At 24.5% G+C, this 19,400-nt stretch overlaps 8 protein-coding genes across 8 annotated transcripts; 5 read left to right on the top strand and 3 right to left on the bottom strand.

The window, feature by feature from the left end:
- Positions 1 to 578: 578 nt before the first annotated feature.
- T551_01479 (DNA-directed DNA polymerase) lies at positions 579 to 3,839 on the top strand (the record flags this gene model as incomplete). Its single annotated transcript, XM_018373742.1, has 10 exons — positions 579 to 833; positions 878 to 967; positions 1,010 to 1,315; positions 1,369 to 1,609; positions 1,654 to 1,838; positions 1,893 to 2,243; positions 2,288 to 2,557; positions 2,598 to 2,711; positions 2,756 to 2,953; positions 2,994 to 3,839. The coding sequence occupies 10 exons, from the start codon at positions 579 to 581 to the stop codon at positions 3,837 to 3,839; spliced, it is 2,856 nt and encodes a 951-aa protein (XP_018229917.1).
- A 238-nt stretch (positions 3,840 to 4,077) lies between these two features.
- On the bottom strand, positions 4,078 to 5,949 carry T551_01480 (protein kinase RIO1; the record flags this gene model as incomplete). The annotated part of the gene is made up of 7 exons (XM_018373743.1): positions 4,078 to 4,188; positions 4,233 to 4,764; positions 4,810 to 4,947; positions 4,989 to 5,408; positions 5,450 to 5,651; positions 5,695 to 5,814; positions 5,865 to 5,949. The coding sequence occupies 7 exons, from the start codon at positions 5,947 to 5,949 to the stop codon at positions 4,078 to 4,080; spliced, it is 1,608 nt and encodes a 535-aa protein (XP_018229918.1).
- Positions 5,950 to 6,020: 71 nt separating this feature from the next.
- T551_01481 (cohesin subunit SMC3) lies at positions 6,021 to 10,360 on the top strand (the record flags this gene model as incomplete). Its single annotated transcript, XM_018373744.1, has 17 exons — positions 6,021 to 6,082; positions 6,141 to 6,216; positions 6,263 to 6,301; positions 6,343 to 6,410; positions 6,455 to 6,526; positions 6,565 to 6,644; positions 6,688 to 6,766; positions 6,811 to 7,185; positions 7,229 to 7,515; positions 7,560 to 7,877; positions 7,918 to 8,154; positions 8,196 to 8,397; positions 8,438 to 8,827; positions 8,871 to 9,314; positions 9,362 to 9,538; positions 9,580 to 10,092; positions 10,136 to 10,360. Exons 1-17 carry the CDS (start codon positions 6,068 to 6,070, stop codon positions 10,358 to 10,360), a joined length of 3,597 nt encoding a protein of 1,198 aa, XP_018229919.1. The 5' UTR covers positions 6,021 to 6,067.
- A 541-nt stretch (positions 10,361 to 10,901) lies between these two features.
- Positions 10,902 to 13,591, bottom strand: T551_01482 (uncharacterized protein; the record flags this gene model as incomplete). Its single annotated transcript, XM_018373745.1, has 10 exons — positions 10,902 to 11,039; positions 11,081 to 11,360; positions 11,405 to 11,803; positions 11,843 to 12,144; positions 12,187 to 12,631; positions 12,676 to 12,903; positions 12,943 to 13,059; positions 13,106 to 13,251; positions 13,298 to 13,446; positions 13,498 to 13,591. 10 exons carry the CDS (start codon positions 13,589 to 13,591, stop codon positions 10,902 to 10,904), a joined length of 2,298 nt encoding a protein of 765 aa, XP_018229920.1.
- Positions 13,592 to 13,746: 155 nt separating this feature from the next.
- On the top strand, positions 13,747 to 14,478 carry T551_01483 (nuclear cap-binding protein subunit 2; the record flags this gene model as incomplete). The annotated part of the gene is made up of 5 exons (XM_018373746.1): positions 13,747 to 13,803; positions 13,856 to 13,914; positions 13,958 to 13,999; positions 14,048 to 14,409; positions 14,459 to 14,478. 5 exons carry the CDS (start codon positions 13,747 to 13,749, stop codon positions 14,476 to 14,478), a joined length of 540 nt encoding a protein of 179 aa, XP_018229921.1.
- A 354-nt stretch (positions 14,479 to 14,832) lies between these two features.
- On the top strand, positions 14,833 to 15,150 carry T551_01484 (uncharacterized protein; the record flags this gene model as incomplete). Its single annotated transcript, XM_018373747.1, has 1 exon — positions 14,833 to 15,150. One exon carries the CDS (start codon positions 14,833 to 14,835, stop codon positions 15,148 to 15,150), a length of 318 nt encoding a protein of 105 aa, XP_018229922.1.
- Positions 15,151 to 15,619: 469 nt separating this feature from the next.
- T551_01485 (histone acetyltransferase catalytic subunit HAT1) lies at positions 15,620 to 17,152 on the top strand (the record flags this gene model as incomplete). Its single annotated transcript, XM_018373748.1, has 9 exons — positions 15,620 to 15,683; positions 15,728 to 15,834; positions 15,876 to 16,020; positions 16,064 to 16,161; positions 16,207 to 16,328; positions 16,369 to 16,532; positions 16,575 to 16,789; positions 16,831 to 16,947; positions 16,994 to 17,152. 9 exons carry the CDS (start codon positions 15,620 to 15,622, stop codon positions 17,150 to 17,152), a joined length of 1,191 nt encoding a protein of 396 aa, XP_018229923.1.
- An 88-nt stretch (positions 17,153 to 17,240) lies between these two features.
- Positions 17,241 to 18,908, bottom strand: T551_01486 (uncharacterized protein; the record flags this gene model as incomplete). The annotated part of the gene is made up of 4 exons (XM_018373749.1): positions 17,241 to 17,584; positions 17,626 to 17,994; positions 18,038 to 18,129; positions 18,172 to 18,908. 4 exons carry the CDS (start codon positions 18,906 to 18,908, stop codon positions 17,241 to 17,243), a joined length of 1,542 nt encoding a protein of 513 aa, XP_018229924.1.
- Between the last annotated feature and the right edge of the window lie 492 nt (positions 18,909 to 19,400).

Raw genomic sequence — 19,400 nt, forward strand, 5'->3', positions numbered from 1 at the left:
AATATTCTTGATATCCAGATGTTTTATAAAATATGATTTTTAAAATACCGTGTTTATTATAGTCTTTCAAAAAGATTATTTTTTATTCATTATTATAAATGAGCGACAATGTAAAATAAGTTTTAACCACAAGACTTTTAGAAATAGTTTGAAGAATTCATAAGTTACATTAATATACGTAAAAATCAGTTGTTTTAAAATAAAATGAAAAACACAATAAAAAAGTTTCGGAACATTCTTTTTTCACCAAAAAACAGGAGTATTGTTTAATGTTTTCCTAAATAAAAATAAACTAAAAAGACTTGGAATAATTGTATAAAGAATATTTCTGTCTCTTGACATAAACTAATATAAAATCTGACATTGTTTTTTTAATTAATCCAAAAAGACCATATAAAAACGCAATTTTTAACAAAAATACTTAAATTTTAAAAATATTTAAAATAAAAACGTTTTCTTAAAACATAAAAATCACCATTTTTACAATAACAGATTTTTATTGACTTAAATAGAATTCATTTTAGATAGGGTTGTTATAGCAACATAAGCTGAGTCGATATACAGAGAAAAAAAGATTAATGTCAGAATTAGATTATTATTGGGATTTATCATCAAATAATCCAGAATTACGTGAAAAATCAGCTTTAAAAATTATTGAAAATGTTCGATTAACTATCCCTAAAAATCCAAAAAAACAAAATTATAAGGATCCAGAACAAATTTTAGAAAACCTTTTAGGAGAAAATGGTTTTTATGCATTAAAAAGACTGGTAAAAGGTCTTTCAAGTAGTAGAGATCATAGCCGGTTAGGATTTTCAACAACATTATCAGAGGTAAGAAAAAAAAATAATTTTGAAAATAAACTGATAAACTTAAGTTTCTTTCAGAATTTAAAGATATAGATGTGGAACATGTTGTTAAGTTAATTGAAAAATATACAGCAATACAGGGGAATCTTTCTTCAAATGTAGAATTTAGTTAACAATTGAATATTTACTAATAATTGAAGGAAGAAAGAGATTTTTTGTTTGGTAGATTATTTGGTTTGAAAGCAATTTCAGTCTCTAAAATACTTCAAAAGACAAAATCTATAGAAAAGATTGAAAATATAATTAGCATATTGGTTTCATTATCTTTAAAAAAAGGATGGCTTAGAGAGCCATGTTTTTCTGTGATAAATAATATATTAATACAACTTAAAAGTCATGATCAGTCTCATGAGATTTATAGTATGGTACTAAAAAAGATATGTGATTCAAAACTCTCCAAAACACAAGAAGGAGTTGCAATAATATTAACAATTCAAAAAATCATTGTAAGAGTTTTTATTTTAGTAATACCTGGTATCAATGTTAATCAATATTTTAGAAAAATTTAAAATCTATTGGAGATACTCAATGGAATCCTTTGAGTCCACTTGATTCTTCTAACTTGGAAACTTTGGCTAAGGTTCTAAAAGACGTTAATATTGACTCAGAAACAAAACAAAGAGGAAACTGGAGCACAAAATTACATTTTGTATGGGACATAATTATAGAAATATATACATCAGAAACAAGCAATATTGTGAATTTATCATTTTTAGATTTCTGGACTAAAATTATCGATGGTAAATAATCTAATAATTTATATTTTTCATTTATAAATATTTAGAATCTTTTTTTTCAGCAACATCATCTCTTGAAAAAAAATTTTGGGGATTTCAAATATTTAATTTAACATTACCTAAAATTGAAATTTCAGATATATCACATATGTTTTCTAAAAATTTTATGCGATGTTTTATAAATCATTTATCGAATAAGGATAGATATTTAAATAAGATTTCAAACAAAGTGGTATGTTATATAAATATATATATTTGTATATTTATATTTATATGAATATATTAGCTTCTATGTATACTTTCTGTGGCTGATACTCGAAAAGAGACTATTCTTCCAATAATTAAATCACTTTTGGGACCTTTAGGTGCTTTAAATTTTGATAAAATCACGAAAACCAAACTTATAGAATCTTTAATTTCTTTATCAACTGAAAAAGAATTGTGGGATATTTTACAATTACTAAAGACAATTACATGTTTTCCTCATTCGAAAGATACAAAAGATATAGAACAAAAACGTCAGATTTCAATTGATATTATGCTTAGTATTTTAAGAAATAAGAAATGCAATAAAAGTAACGAGTGGATAACAGATTATATTACATTTTTTTCAACTTATGGATATTTTAATCTTAAGGTAATGAAATATTAAAATATTTATTAAAAATTAACAATTTTTAGTCAAACTCAGAAAATTCGTTTTCTTCTAATACAAAAATTATATTAAGATCTCGTCTTTCATCATCTCTTGCATATTTGAATTCTCAAAATGAATCTAATATAAAATCTTGTAAAAATATCCATGAACAAATTTTTTGGTCTTCTTTTGTTGTTAAATTAATCATTTCTTTGTCTAAATCAGAAAAATATGATTTATCAATAAATATGGATCCAGAAATTCATGATCTTAAAAATAAATCCATAAAAATTTTTAAAAAAATTCTGAAAAAAGTAATTAATTATTCATTAAAAATATACTTAATGATTTTAGAAATCTAATTCACAAGGAAATATACTATATGAACTTTTTGCTTTTGAATTATTATATTCATTATCAATTATACAACTTCATAATGATGATCCAGAGGCTAGTTCAGTTCTTAGAGTATTTTTTATAAATCTATAATAAAAAATATTAATTAAATATAGGAACTTAAAATATGTTATAATAATTTTTTTAAAGAAAAAACTAAACCTGAACCTAATGAAGATACTGTTGAAGTTCTTACAGATATTCTATTGGGATTTTTATCTAAACAATCTATTTTACTTCGAAAATTGGTTGAACAAGTATTTACATATTTTATATATAAAATAAACAATAAGTGTCTTTCTTTATTAATAAATGTTAATATATATATATATATCTGTTTTAATATTTTATTAGGTTCTTAAAGCAAACGAAAATTCGTTGAAAAATACATTATTTCAAGAAACAGTTTCAGATGAAGATTATGACAATACTAATAATAATCATAAATTATTAAATAATAATGAAAACGATACAGATGATTTGGATGATGAAATTAGCGGTATTAAAATAGATAATGAACTTGAGAATATAGTGAAAGAAGCTATAAATATTCCTACTGAAAATACTGAAAATGACTCTCAAGAATCTGCAAATGATCAACAAATGTTTGAATTAGATAAGCATATAGCAGATATATTAAAGCAAAGAAAAAATCAAAAAAATAAAAAGAAAATTATTAATATTAAAAATAATACTATTGATTTTAAAAGTAAAGTTTTAGATATATTAGATATTTTTCTAAAAGCACGAAATGAAGATCCTATCATTTTCAATTTAATTATTCCATTATTGGTTTTAATACGTACTACTTCGAGCGATATTATTTTAAATAAAGCTCGAAATTTAATTGGAAATAGATTATGCAAAGCAAAAATTAATATGGATAATCTTAACATTGAAACTATTTTTGATATTCTTAAACAAGTACATGGAGATGGACTTAAAATAAAAAAAAAGGTTCTAGGAACAGCACATAGTCAGTGTAGTATATTCCTTATTAAAATAATTATTTCTAAAGATATAAATTTAATAAATCGAGTATTAAAAGTGTATTTTAATACTTTTAATATTTGGATAACAAAACGAAAAATAAAACTTCATACTTCATTCTTTACTGATTTGATAAATTGGGGTAATCAGTTTAAACAGGAAAACAAAAAGATTAATAGTAAAAAAAGAAAACTAAGTGTTATAATATAATCCAAGATATTCATTATATTATCATAGTTGTTTTAAAAACATATGATCTTTATACATGTTTACATAATATTAATAAAAAACCTTTAAAACTTTAAATTTAATATTTTCATATATTTTATTAATTTTTCCCAAAAAAAGTACCATTATAAGTCAAAAGCATTACTTGTAATTATCAATATATATTGTTAATAAAATTTTTATTATGTAAATATACTAAATATGTTTTTTCAAAAAAATATTACTTGTTTTTTCCTTTTTTAGATGCTTTAATTTTTCTTTTCTTTTCTGCTTTATGCATTTTATATATTCTACGTTTTTTATTTAATTCTTTAATTTGAATTTTACGTTCCTAAATTATGTCAAATAACATTTTAATAAAACATCAATTAATACTTTTTTTACAGTTTTATCTTCGAATTTTTTTAATTTTGATAAATTGGATTCAGATTTATCATTAGTAAATTCATCGTCTGATACTGAATCTGTTTTATCAGAAGAATCCGATTCCGTATTAGTATCTGTTTTAGATTCAGAAGGAATATTAATTAATCTTTTGTATGTAAGAGTATCTCCTTGTGTTTTATTAATTAATTCTAAGTCTTCTTCTATATTGCGAACTTGCTCAAGCGTCTGAGGGATATACGAATATTTAAATACGATATCTTCCTTAAAATCTTCTGGTTCTTGACATTCTATTGAATTCTGCATTTGAAATAATGTTTCTTGAATTTCTTCTTTTGTTATTCCTCCAGAGTCAGATATAACAAAATCAAATATAACTCTCTGATTTAAACAAATTACACCATTTTTTCGAAAAAAACTATTAACATTAGAAATATCCATCCTTAAAAACTCTAAACTCCTTGGATGATTATGCTCAACAGACTGAGATACATCAATAATATATAGCGTTTTTGAATGATACCTGTTAAATAAATCAATAATTATAAAAAAAAAACAAATAACTAACAAAATATTATATTCTGAAAGATCGGCATGTACTAAGTGACAAACTTGATATATAATTCTGATATAACATAACAATTGCAAATATAAATCTGCATATTTACTTTTTGATATAACTACATCTTTAAGGCGAGGATATGGCCTAACTCATTAAATAAGACCAAAGTAATTTTCAAAAAATACCATCCATCTTCTCCAAGGAAACTCATAACAAGAACATGAATACGAAGGTGTAGTGGCTCAGGACAAGGAATTCCTGCTTGATACAGTCTTTTTAAATTTCGCATTTCTTTTTCCGCCCAAAGTTTAACTTTTTTTCTTGGATTATGTTTACTATAATTACATTGAAATCTAAATTCACCAGACACATAACGGTCCCTATTTTTAAAAACTAAAATAGATGTTTTATAGACTTTAATCGCTCTTTGTTCTCCTTTTTCTGTAACTGCATGATAAACATTTGCTTCTTTTCCTGTACTAATGCAACCATTTATTTTATATATAAATCCTTTATTGATTAACCTAAAAAGAATAATTCGAGTCCTCAAATCTAAAACATTTTCAGTAGTTGCTCTATCTGCTTTATCTTTTGATATCTTTGTTCTAAAATATAAGAAGACTAAACAAAAATAGAGAAAAAATACTTTTCATTTAATGGAATATAGCTTTCAAGATTTAAGCGGTTCATATATTTGTTCAAAACATCAGCCGTTTCAAAATTAACTGTTCTTTTCGAATTTGATTCTGCTGCATGCACATTCATACGAGGCAGCATTTTAAAACCTTCAGTTGTATTCTTTGAGATTTCTGAAATATTTCTATGGCGGTTATATTGTTTTGTGAAATCTTTATTTAATTATTTTTAAAACAAATTCAATATCAAACAAACCCTTATTTCTTGCAATTTCTACCCAATCTTCGCCATTCAAATCACTCTCATTATATTCTGTATCATATTCAGAGCTTTCTGGAATATACTCTTTACTTTCTGTATCATCTTCAGAACTCCCTAATATAATATCAGTACTAATTATAATTATCTTATAAAAACACAAAAACCAGTTAGTTTTCGAGGAATTTCAGATGATTCAACATTCTGATGACAATTTATAGCTTTTTTATCTTTTTTATAAGAATTCATCATTTTTATAGATAAAATTAATAAATTGTGTCTATTTTCTAAATTCCATACTTTTAAAGTCTACAAAAAACGTCAAAAGAAAATTAAAAAAAAACCATACTTCCAATAAAAATACATATAAATGCACATAAAACAAGTAAAAACTCTCAATTTACATGATTAATGCATTTTTCTATTTTTCTAATGGTTTTTAGATTATTATTCAAGGTTTTAAGTCGTATAAAGATCAAACAGTAACAGATATCTTTAGTCCTAAATATAATGTAGTTGGCAAGTTTATATACATTTTGTTAGATTATATTGTAATACTTTTTAGTTGGCAAAAATGGTTCTGGAAAAAGTAATTTTTTTTCTGGTATTTTATTCATTTATAAAATAATAGATTTAATGGTGTAGCAATTCGTTTTGTTTTGAGTGATGAATACACACATATGGGCCGTGAAGAACGTCAGGCACTTCTTCACGTATATAGATCCAATAATCCTGAAAAATGGGTTAATATATATAGGAGGGTGCAGGACAATCAGTGATGAGCGCATATGTAGAAATTATCTTTGATAATACAGACAACAGATTCCCGGTATTTAGAATATTTTCATTTATTTTTAATACCTTTAGACAGGAAAAGAGGATGTAGTTATTAGGAGGACTATTGGTCTTAAGAAGGATGAATATTCTTTAGATAAAAAAAGCGTTAAGTTAAGCCCATCATTTTTTTTAAATATTTTTAATTTTTTGTAGTAAATCTGATATTATGAATCTTTTAGAAAGTGCAGGATTTTCCCGAAGTAATCCATATTACATCGTTCCACAAGGAAGAGTATGAGTTATAAATTACTAATAAATAAGGTTTATATTTAATAGATTATGGCATTAACAAACACAAAAGATTCTGGAAGATTAGCTCTTCTTAAAGAAATTGCGGGAACACAGGTTTATGAACAACGTAGAGCAGAATCTTTAAAAATTTTAGAAGAAACAATGGTTAAAAAAATAAAGATTGACGAATTGTTGAAATATATTGATGAACGATTGAATGAACTTGAGGAAGAAAAAAATGAACTTAAAGAATTTCAAAAGAAGGACCGAGAACGTCGTTGTTTAGAATATACTATTTATGCAAGAGAACAAGAAGAAGTTAATAAAGCACTTAGTAATATAGACGAGGAGAGAATTAAAAATCTTAATTTGAATGATGATAAATGTGATACATTTATAGAAAGAGAACAACAGATTCAGGTATTGCTGCGTTATTTATAAACAATTTTTAATATTATTTTAGGAAATTGATCAGGATATTATTGAAATAAAACAGCAATTACATTTATTAAATATAGAAAAGTCTCAAGCAGAAGAAGAAAAACATATAAGAATTAAGGAAAGAGCACAATTAGAATTTGTTATAAGAAATCTTTCTGAATCTGATAATCAATTTAAAAACTCGAAAGATATACATCAAAAAAATATAAAAAACCTGGAAAATGAAATTAGAGAGAAAGAAGCTTTTCTTGAATCATTTCTTTTAGAATTCGAAAAAGTGAAACATGAGGAAATGCAAGCTAAAAATGAGTATGATTCTTAAATTATATTTTTTTTCTAAAAAAATCTTTTAGACTTGAGAACGCTCAAAGTCAACAAAATTCACTCTATGCTAAAAAGACTCGTAATTCTCATTTTAAAAATAAAAATGAACGAGATGCATGGTTGCGGCAAGAGATTTCAGACTTAAAAAAAAATATTAAAAAAAGAACTCAATCTAAAATTGAATTAGAAGAAGAAATAGGGGCACTTAATAAAGATATTAAAGATATTTCAGAGCGTATAAAATCTATAAGAGAAGAAATTGAAAATAGATCAGAAACATTAGAAAGTCTTACAAATGAGCATTCATCTGCTAAAATACTTCGTGATCAGTTAATGGATGAGCGAAAGTAATATTGACTATACTATTATTTTTGTTAATCTTTTTAGAGAATTATGGCGCCAAGAAGCTAAATTGAGTTTAACTGTAGAACATATTAAAGAAGAATTAAATCAGGCTGAAAGAAATTTAGTAAATACAATATCTAGAGATATAAATTATGGGTTAATGAATGCTAAAAAAATTGCACAAAGATTTGAATTAACGGGTTATTATGGTCCATTATATGAATTATTCGAAGTAGATGATCGATATAGAACTGCAGTTGAAGTTACAGCAGGAAATAGGTTAATCTTTATTCTTTACTTTTTTTTTATAATTATTTTAGTTTATTTCATCTTGTTGTTGATAATGATATTACAGCCTCTAAAATTATTGATGTTTTAAATAAGGAGAAAGGTGGAAGAGTCACATGTATGCCTCTTAATCGTTTGTCTCCAAAAGTAGGGGATTTTCCTAATGCACCTGATGCTATACCAATGTTAAAAAAAATAAATTATGATATTAAATATCAAAAAGCTTTTGAGCAAGTAAGTATATGTTTTTATTAGAAATAATGTTTATATAAAGGTTTTTGGAAAAACTATAATTTGTCCAACTCTTGATATAGCATCTCAGTATTCTCGTGCTCATAATATTACCGCGATAACATTAAAGGGTGATAGATCCGATAAAAAGGGTACATTTACAGGCGGTTTTCATGATATTAGGAACTCTAAGTTAGAGGCTATAAAATCTCTTAAGAAAATTAAGCAAATTTATGAAGAAAATCATTCTTCGACTATTCAAATTAAAAAAACGCTTGAAGAAATGGATCAAAAAGTTACTCAACAATTATCGAAAATACAGACTTTAGAAGCAAAAAAGAACCAAATTGAAGGAAATTATAACCCACTTCGAATAGAACTTTCAACAGCCGTAAAAGAAGAAGGAATTTTGCAAGATATGTTGTCAAAAAAAGTAAAAATATATTATTAAAAGAGTTATGTTCTAATTTCTATAGAAATTGCTTTTAGATGATTTAAATTTTAATATAAACTCTTTAAATTCTCAATTATTGTCATTACAGGATGAAATGAAAATTGAATTTAAAAAAACATTAATGCAAATAGAAGAAGATACCCTTGAAGAATTAAATAAAACCATAGATTCGCTTAAAGATGTATATACTACTCATAATATGAAAAGAATGGAGCTAGAAAAAGAAAAAATTAAATTAGAAATTGAACTTCGTGAAAATTTATATTTGCGTCGCGATCAATTAAAAGCACAAAGTTTTTTAAATGATGATGATATGGATGTTAATTTAGATGAAATACAAAAAGATCTTTCTCATGTTCAAAATGTTATAGATGCTATTACTAAAAAATATAGTGATCTTGAATTATCTATTGATCAATTGTCTACGGAATTACATAATAAAGATCAAAAGAAGATATTACTTCAGGTAAGAATTTTATAGAATATTTTTCGAAATATTAATACTTTATTTAGAATCAACAAAATGATGAAGCCAGAGATATAGAAAAGCATCAGAAAGCTTTAGAACGTAACATGGCAAAAAGAGCTTTATTATTACAAAATAAAGAAAAATGTAATAAAAATATAAGAGATTTAGGAGTACTTCCTGAAGAAGCTTTTGAAAAATTTTTTTCTATTAAATCAAATATGGTAAGTCCCCTTTTAATATCGAATATATATTTAATTTTAAGATCGTTAAACGACTTCATAAAGTAAACGAAGCTCTTAAAAAATATAATCATGTTAATAAAAAGGCTTTTGAACAATATACTAGCTTTGTTAAGCAGAGAGATGCTCTTTTAGTTCGGCGAAAAGAACTTGATGAATCTCAAGCATCAATAGAAAATCTTATTTCAGTTCTTGATCAAAGAAAAGATGAAGCTATTGAAAGAAATTTTAAGCAAGTTTCAAAAAGTTTTTCAGAAGTGTTTGAAAAATTGGTGCCTATAGGAAAAGGTCGACTTATTATGCAACGAAGAATTGATCATATAGAAAATAATCATGATGATTATAATAAAGATGAAATAAATAAAAAAAATCCTGTTGAAAATTATGTAGGAGTTGCTATCAGCGTATCTTTTAACAATAAAAAGGATGAACAGCGAATACAACAGTTAAGTGGAGGACAAAAAAGCCTTTGTGCTCTTGCATTAATTTTTGCTATTCAACGTTGTGATCCTGCGCCGTTTTATCTTTTAGATGAAGTAATTTATTGTTTTATTTTTTATAAAAATGATTAAATTTTAGGTTGATGCAGCATTAGATACTCAGTATCGTACCGCTGTAGCAACAATGCTTCATGAAATGTCAAATAGTGCACAATTTATTTGCACAACATTTAGACCTGAAATGATACAAACTGCGGATAAGTTTTATGGAATTGTTTTTAAAAATAAAGTGTCAAGTATTCAAACAATTGAAAAAGAAGAAGCTTTAGCATTTGTTGAATTGGTAGTTTTAAAAAAAAATTAAAAATAACTGATCTATTTAGGATGCTCAATAAATTTATCGATGGAAAATAACTTTATTGTTAGGAATGACCTTCTTTAATTTATATTTGGTACTGGAATATAAGTAATTAATGCTTAATTTTATTATGAGTATTATTTTAGCATAAAAAATATTGTGATTTTTATTTTATACAACATTTTTAGAAAACTTGATATCCTATTATATTGATTTTTATAAAAAATATTTGTTTTTTAAATTTAGTGTAATAACTATCTATGGCTGCAATTTTAAGCTTATTTTTATAATGCTTTTTATGCTTTATAGTTTTAAATAATTATAAACACATTGACTAATTACACATAAAAAGATTAATAATATTAATGTCATTTTATAAAAATTTAGAAATTACATAATTATTTATAAACAAAAGTTTAATATATTTCCATTGTTTCTAATTTAGTACCTAATATATTATTTAGTTTTATTAATTTAGATTTGGTTTGAGATATATGGTGCTCTCTGAATTAATAGTTAAATATAATACATATAAAATAAAAATTACTCACTGTTCATCTAAAATTAATCGTATTTGATTTATTTGAGACATAGGAATAGATTCATAAAGTTCAGGTTTGGGAGAAATATCTATTACGGAATTATTAATTTTCTTTGATTTTATTGATTCAAATTGTTTTGAAAGCTAAATATTTAAAATAAAATTTTAAATAAAATAATACTTACTAATTGTATTTTTTCATTAAAACCTTTATTTCCATATGTTTTCATTTTTATTCTTTTTAATTCATTAAACCACTTTTTCTCATGATCGCTTAATGTTGGAGAATGACTTTTAACCAATTTTTGCAAAATTTGATCTGCTCTTTTTTGAAGTATCTTTTGATTGTCAATAGCATTTTTAAGTCTTTCAGATGAAGTTTTAGAGGTTATAATATCTATTTTATCTTTCAATGTATACAATTTTTCAAGTTGTCTTGTAAATTCTTGGCCTTGAAGCTCTAATCTTGAAAACATAAATATAAAAATATATAAAAACAAAATACTTGCCTACGGTACATAGATACTATTAAATTATGGAGTTTTTCTGAATTTTTTCGTGTTTCTAATGCTATTTTTCCTAAAAAGCGAAGAGATTCTTGAGAAGCAACAAATTTATTTCGAAATTCACTAGGCACTGTAGTATGAAAAGATTGTTTTAAAAAGTCAAGTGATTCTTGTGAAATTGAATAAATTGGGAATGTAATTAAAGAAAAATATTTCAAATGCTCATTTTTTTCAGAAACATTTGTATCCTTAGTAAATTCTGTTAATATATTCTCTGATTGTATTTGGTTTGTAATATCAAGTTCAATTACAGTACAATGAAATGCTGTTGACCAAAAGATAAGAGAATACCCAAAATATGCATGCATTAAAAAGTCATATCCTATTATAGTTGGTAACGGGCTTGTCTATTAGTAATTATAATATTAATTATGTATTTACCATGATAAAGGAGTCATATCAATTAATTTAGAAACAGACGAATGTTGTATCCCTTCAGATAAAAGAGTATCAATAGTTTTGGATTCAATATTATCTTCTTTCTCTAATTTTTCAAGCCATCCTAACATTATAGAATAAATACTAGTTTTATAATAAAAATAAAATGTGTCAGCTCTTCTAAGATCTCGTATAAGGAATGAATCTTTAACATTGTTTTCTGTTGGTTTAAGTACGTTTTTAGAATCCATAACCATAATAGATTCATAAGTTGATAAATAATTGGTTGATTGATATTGTTCATTCTATAAAACTTTAAAATATATAACATTGAATTCATTATTTACTTTATTTAAAAACCATTTCGGCTCTATCCTATCGACTTCTATGCAAATATCTATTTTACCATCTGTATAAGAAATAGCTAATATTCCGATAGTATTTGTTCCTAAGGCAATAATATTAGAAGCCATAACATGTTTTGAAGAAAATTCTAATGGTGCAGGCTGAAACAAAAATGGACCTTGTACTAAAACAGGAAATCTAGAAATATTTGGACGAGAAAAAGTAACTAAATCATGTGCATCAAGACTTTGTGATAATGGAGACCCTAAGCCATAATCATTAATAAGTGAGATTTGTCCTAAAATATCGGATATCCAGCGTGTCTGTAAACGCATATTTTCTTCTTCATGAGAAATTAAAGTAGGATCATTTTTAATCTTGTTTAATTGTTGAGTTTTAGTAGAAATATAACATGCAAGACGATCTAAATACGCACGTTGAACCATGCTGTATATTTTAGAACTAATAAAAAACATAATCAAATCATTTACCAGTTGCTAGGTGTTAATGGACATATAGAATAAATATCTCCATTTTGAAGAAGAACATGAAGTGTAAAGAGAGACCATTCATTTGCTTTTGAATCAAAACAAAAGTCTGAAACCTGAAAGATATCCTCATTAACAACAAAAGATCCTTTTTTTCTTGTTCTTCCTGTTCTAGAAATAAGATCAATAGCTTGTTCAGATTCTTCAAAGCTTAAAGATAATTCGAATACTCTGATTATTAGAAAATATTTAAATAAATATATATAATACCGAATTACTGCATCTGATGATAACACTAAAATAGTATTAGAGTTTTTGCTTGCAGGATGAAATAAAACAGAAACGATTTCAGTTTCTCCATAATATTTACGGCCAACTTCATTAATTCTAGATATTATATAAACAAGAAAAAAAATATAGCAAAAATTCGTACCTTAAGTTATTTCCTTCAAGCGAATTCAAGTATGTAGGAAGGAAAATGACTGCTAAATCATAAGCACCTATAACAACTAAAATTGAACCACATGTATTAATAATTAAACGTTCTATACAAAAATTTATTTTTGAAAGCTTAAACTCCTTAATACAAAATTAACAACACCCTTTAATATTTTTTCATAAAAACCTTATAATTCATTTTGTAGTTTTTCTGGAACTCATCCAATTTACATTCTTTCAAATCTGTATAACGTATTGTTTTATCTACTGCTACAAATACTTCTGTTTGTCTTATAGCAATCAAAAGCTTTTTGTTTTTTATATTTCTAATTCCTTCTTTTAAAAAAAAAACTTAATTTATTTCTTTCAAATCCTTTTTAAAACTACCTTGTTCTCTTTCTGAAAGTGAAAAAATAGGATGATTCTGAAACGAATGAATCCAAGAATTCTCATCTGAAATATACTCAAACAAATCATTCATTTCATCTAAAATTCTTTCAAATATCTTAAATTTTAATTGAGTTACTTTTAAAAATTTATTCTACGAGTTAGCTTTTAATAGTCGTTGCCTTGGTAACTGTTACCTAGGTAGTCTTTAGAAACCTCATCATTTTGTTCATCAGTTTTATATAAGACATGTCAATACTTCAGCGGCTAGATACACCAAGTACATATGTTGATCGGTATTCTAGAGTAAGAATAAGTTATATAAGTGTTCATTTTATATTAAATAATATGTTTTTAGCGCTCAAACAAAGATCCGTCTTTAAACAATTCAAGTACATTGTATGTAGGGAATTTGTCGTATGTCTTAATAAAAAAGAGAAGAATTGTTAAATATTTTTAGCTTTTATACTACAGAAGAACAGATTTATGAGCTTTTTTCCAAGTTTGTAGCGTTGATAGCGAATATTTTAAAGACTAATGAAGTTTTTAGATGTGGAGAAGTAAAAAGAATTATTATGGGGCTTGACCGCTTTAGTAAAACATACTGTGGATTTTGTTTTGTTGAATATTATTCCCACGAGCATGCATTGGACTGTATGAAGTTTATTAATGGGACAAAACTTGATGATCGTGTGATTCGAACAGATATTGATCCAGGATTTACTGAGGGTAGACAATATGGTCGTGGTAGAAGTGGTGGCCAAGTAAGAGATGAATACAGAACAGAGTATGATCCTGGACGTGGTGGATGGGGGCATCGGCGTGCAGAAGAAGAGCGGCAAAGAAATTCTCAAAAGCAAGATTCTCAGAGTTCAAGTACACTTTCTGAATCTTTACAACAAAATAAAACAGGTATGTGTACATGAAAAAAAGATTTGATATGTTTAATACTAAAGTTTAGATTCATTAGAAAATTCATAATTTTTTTCTTTTAAAATTAAACATTTTCAAAATTTATTTTACATGATACACAATTTAAACACAAACGCATTTCCTTCTTAATTACTTCTATATATATATATATATATACATATTCTATGATAATATATTTATATATTTTTATAACATGAATCATAGGACTATCAGATGTTAACTGTTTATTTTAATATTTAAAACGATTTATTTTTAAAAATAGAATCACTAAAATTCTTTAAAAAAATTAAATATTTTGTAGTTTTTTAAGAAAACAAAATTCCTTGTTTTAAAAATAATAAAGTTTTATCAATTTTTTTACAAATTTTTACTTATTGCGTAGCGATTTAAATTTTAATATATATGAAAAAAACAGAAAAGAGTTTAAAACTAAAATCTAGTTCTGATAAAAAGGTTAGTGAGAAAATATCTTTGAAAAAGAATAATCTTAATACTATTAACCAGGCTGTTCATTCTTCAAAACATGATGATCATTTAAATACATTTTTGCATCGTAAACATAAAATTAAGAAACTCAAGAAAAAAGGTATCCACTTGTTAGAAAAAAATAATCCAGTTCTTGCACCTCCAATGGAATTATCACTACATAATCTTAAGCATACTTGGTTATACAAAAAGAAACGTATTGAACGTCGAAATGTGTATAAACGTTTTGCATAATTTAAAATCAATATTGATATTATAGTAACTTTTTTTTGAAATTATATAAAAGAAAATATTGTTCAACAATATTTAATATTTTGAGTATTTTTGCAAAATAACTTTTTTATATTTTTCAATGGAGTTTTAGTTTTTAAATCACCTATTCTATTTTATATTAAAAATTATGCAAGTAATATAATGGCATCAGAGATGGAAATCATGTGCGAGTTAGTCATTGGGAAATTTATGAGAAATATATTCTTTAAATTTATAAAAAATTAAAAATTGTCTAAGAATATATTCATGTATTTTTTTAGTAAAAAATAGTATTATTAATTATAATTAACTATTATTTTTCTTCAAGTATTTTCCACTAATTTTATAATTTTCTGTTAATCTTAGGTTTCTTAAGATTAAAGACTTATTTAACTAAGCAATTATCGTTTAGAAATTGTTAGAATTTAAAGAAAAAATCAAAGAGTTAAAAATGGGACTTTCTACTTCAGAAAGCTATTCATATAATGCTAGAGATGTAATTTTTATTGAAATTGGTATGTTTTCTTCTTTTTTCTGTATTTTTAGCTTAAATTTTTAGTACATAATGATAAAACACGAAAACCTGATATATTTCATCCAGTATATACATATCCAATATTTGGAGAAGAAGAGAAGATCAAAGGATATAAAGATATAATAATAAATGTTAGCATTTTTTTTTTCAGTTTATTTTTGATTTTATTTAGTTGAAATTTTCTTGTCATGATTTACAAATATATCTAAAAATTCAATATACAGACAAAGTCAATGAAAAAAAGAAAATGTCATGTGAAAATGTAGAAGAATTATTTCAGGTGTTCCTTCCAAAAAGTACATTTTTATTTTTCTATAGTGAAATTTTAAATTATTTTAGCTATTATGACGGATTCTGTAGTATTTGATTCTCATTTAAATGATATTCATCTTTTTGTTCCTCCTGGGGATAAAATATCTTCTTATGAAGTAAATGACTCTGTTTTCGAAATTTTTATGGTATAAACTTTATTACTTTAAATATAGTAACAAATATATCTTTAGAGTTCAATAATTGATCCAAATGTTAAAAAAATCATTGATAATTTGCAAATTTTTTCACTTTTTTTTATAGAAGGAGCATCTTATATCGATATTGAGGATTTTAAATGGAATATTTTTTTATTGTATATTTTTTAAACTTTTTTTATAATTAACATCTTTAAGATATGAAAAACGAAGATTAGTAAATAGTAGTGGTTATTACCATTTTATTGGGTATTCTACTGTATATTCATATTATTGGTATTCAAGAGAATCTTTTGATAATATTCGTACACGGATAGCACAATTTATTATTCTTCCACCATTTCAAAAACAAGGACATGGGGGTATTAATTTGCAATTTATTAATTATACTTTAATTATTTTAGGGAAATTTTATGATGCATTGTATATATATTTTTTATCAGATCCTAAAGTCCAAGAAATTACAGTTGAAGATCCTTCAGAAGAATTTGAGTATTTACGAGACAAACAAGATATTATTCGACTTAAATCATATGGAATATTTGATAGCAAAGAATTTAAGGCACCTATTCAGTATTCTTGGATTTTAGAAACACAAAAAAAATATAAAATTTCGCTGGTATTTTTTTTCTTTTTTTGAATTTTAATAATAAAAAATAGAATCAATTTTTTAGATGTATGGAAATAATTCTTCTTGAAAGATTAAATATGAAAAATGAAAAAGATTATAAAGATTATCGCCTTCAAGTTAAGCAAAGAATCTATAAAAAAAACTTTGTATTTTATTGATTATTTATTAATGTATTGCGCTAATTTTTTTTAGGAAAATCTTAATCAATATAATAAAGGAGAAATTTTGAGAAAATTAGAAGAAACATATAAATCTATTGAAAACGACTATTTTCGTGTTCTTAAATCTATGAAAGTTCATAGATACGAACAAAATGACTCTGAACTGGAAAATAAAAAAATATATGTTTAAATTTTATTTAGCTTAATGAAATTGTTTTTAATTTTTTATCTAGTATATTTATATAAATATATCAAACATGAAATTTATGTTTTACAAGTTAAGTTAATCCCTCTTTTATTCCCCATGATAGTACATCTTCTGCAGAATTAAATTCTAGTAGGTTTTTTCCATTAAACTGCTTTTTTTTAGGATTAATTGTTTTCCATATAGATTCAACTCTTTCATAAAACATTCTTTCTATTTCAACATCCGCATGATTTATGGAATTTGTTCTTTTTGAAAGTCTTGTTGGAGGACGCACAAGACCCTTGCAATGAATAAGCTTATCTATTAAATAATGCAACCAAAACACATTTGTACGTGGAATAAATTCTGACCATGATTTGTTAAGAGAAAAAACATAATCTTTCATCATTCTATATATATCATACTGGTAATCACCTAAAAATTTATTTATTTATAATTAATACTAAATTACTTACCATGGCCTTGAAAAATTTCTTGATCTTCAAGATTATTCCAAGCTAATTTTCCTATATGATCATTACATCTTAATCTAGAAAGTGTATAATCAATAATAATAATACATGGTTGTTGAAAATGAGTATTATACAAACTAAGTTCGGACAATAAATCTTCTGATGAATCGAAAATTTCATTAACTAATATATTCCCCCAATGGAGATCTCGATGTTCAAATTCATATTTCTTTTCTCCTTCAGATAGAACTTTTACTATATGCCAGAATATTCTATTAACTTGTTTCCATGATTTAATATTAACATGTTCTAAATCTTTTCCTCCTTTTTCAAGCAGCAAGATGCAAAAATGCTGATCTTCACGGTAGAAATCTATATATGTAAAAATATAGCATAAAATAAAAATAAATAATACCAGGACGAGGATTTTCTGATTTAAAATCCTTTTTATATTTATCCCATAAACAAATAAGATGTTCTGGATAAACTCCTTTAACAATAGCAAACCTAAAAAATAAATTAAAAAAGTCTTGATTATAAAAAACATACCCTTTTGATTTTACAAAACCATTTATTGATGACATTTTTAGAGTAACTCTTACTTCATGTAAAACATCTTGAGGATCTTCTTGACCTTCTTTACCAAAAGGAACAATCTTGAGGACAACTTCATCGTTTTTATTTTTTATAAGATAAACTTCACTAAAAGAAGCTTCTCCGAGCTTAGATATAGTATATGTAGATAACAATGAAGAAATATAATCTGAAAAGTTGAATATTTCAGACTGAGATGCAAAAGAGAGTAGTGATTCCATTATTGATGGCTTTTTTTTTGTTTGACTTTTCAAAAGACATTCTGTTTTATTTAAAAAAGTATTTTTTAATGGATTTGTATTCGTAGATTCTATACTTTCTAAATGATTTTTTTTATCTGTAGAGACAAAAGTATGCAACATAATGTTTTCTTGATTCTGAAGTGGTTTTTTTAATTTATTTAATGGTGAATTTTCTTGGTCCTGTTTGACTGATATTTTGTATAAAAAAGATGCTTTTTTCACTATAGAACCAATACAATTTGGAGAAAGTTTTGAACCAGAAAACGACGATAATGAACCTTTATTTTCTTCTGAAACATCTGTAGATTTATTGTCTTTATTTTTTAAATTTGGTGAATTTTCTATATCATTCCACATTTTAAAATTTCCAAAAATATCATAAGGAAGTCTTCTTTTTCCATATGTTCTACGTAATCCTTTCTTCTGTTTATTGGCATCAAATTCACTCATTTTTAAATAAAGTTACACTTATATATATTGAATTTTTGAATGTTTAGAAAAAATCAAAACATCGATTGTTGTCATAGTAACTGATTGTAAATTGAATGAAAAATCATTAGAAAATAAAAGATAATAATGAAGTGTTGTTACTTTGTTTTATATAAGCCTCTATATTTATTTTTTTAATATTTTTGAGAAAAGTATATTCGAAAATTAATTTTAAGAATATGTAAAAATATTTGAAAGTTATTGATATAAATTAAATCTAATTCAATATCATATCCAAACAACTTTTATAATGTATATATTATTTTGGTATTTTAAATATTATGTCAAATTTGAAATATTAGTAGATAAAAAATAAATTATTTAAATAATTCAGAAATAATAAATATTAACGGAGATCTAAATGATTTAATATTAGTAAAAATATAATCAATTTCCTAAAAACTAGTAATTATATTAGTAATATAAGATTATTTAAATAAATACTTTATAATA

The sequence above is a fragment of the Pneumocystis jirovecii genome, assembly GCF_001477535.1.
Source record: "Pneumocystis jirovecii RU7 chromosome Unknown supercont1.6, whole genome shotgun sequence".
Classification (NCBI taxonomy): domain Eukaryota; kingdom Fungi; phylum Ascomycota; class Pneumocystomycetes; order Pneumocystales; family Pneumocystaceae; genus Pneumocystis; species Pneumocystis jirovecii.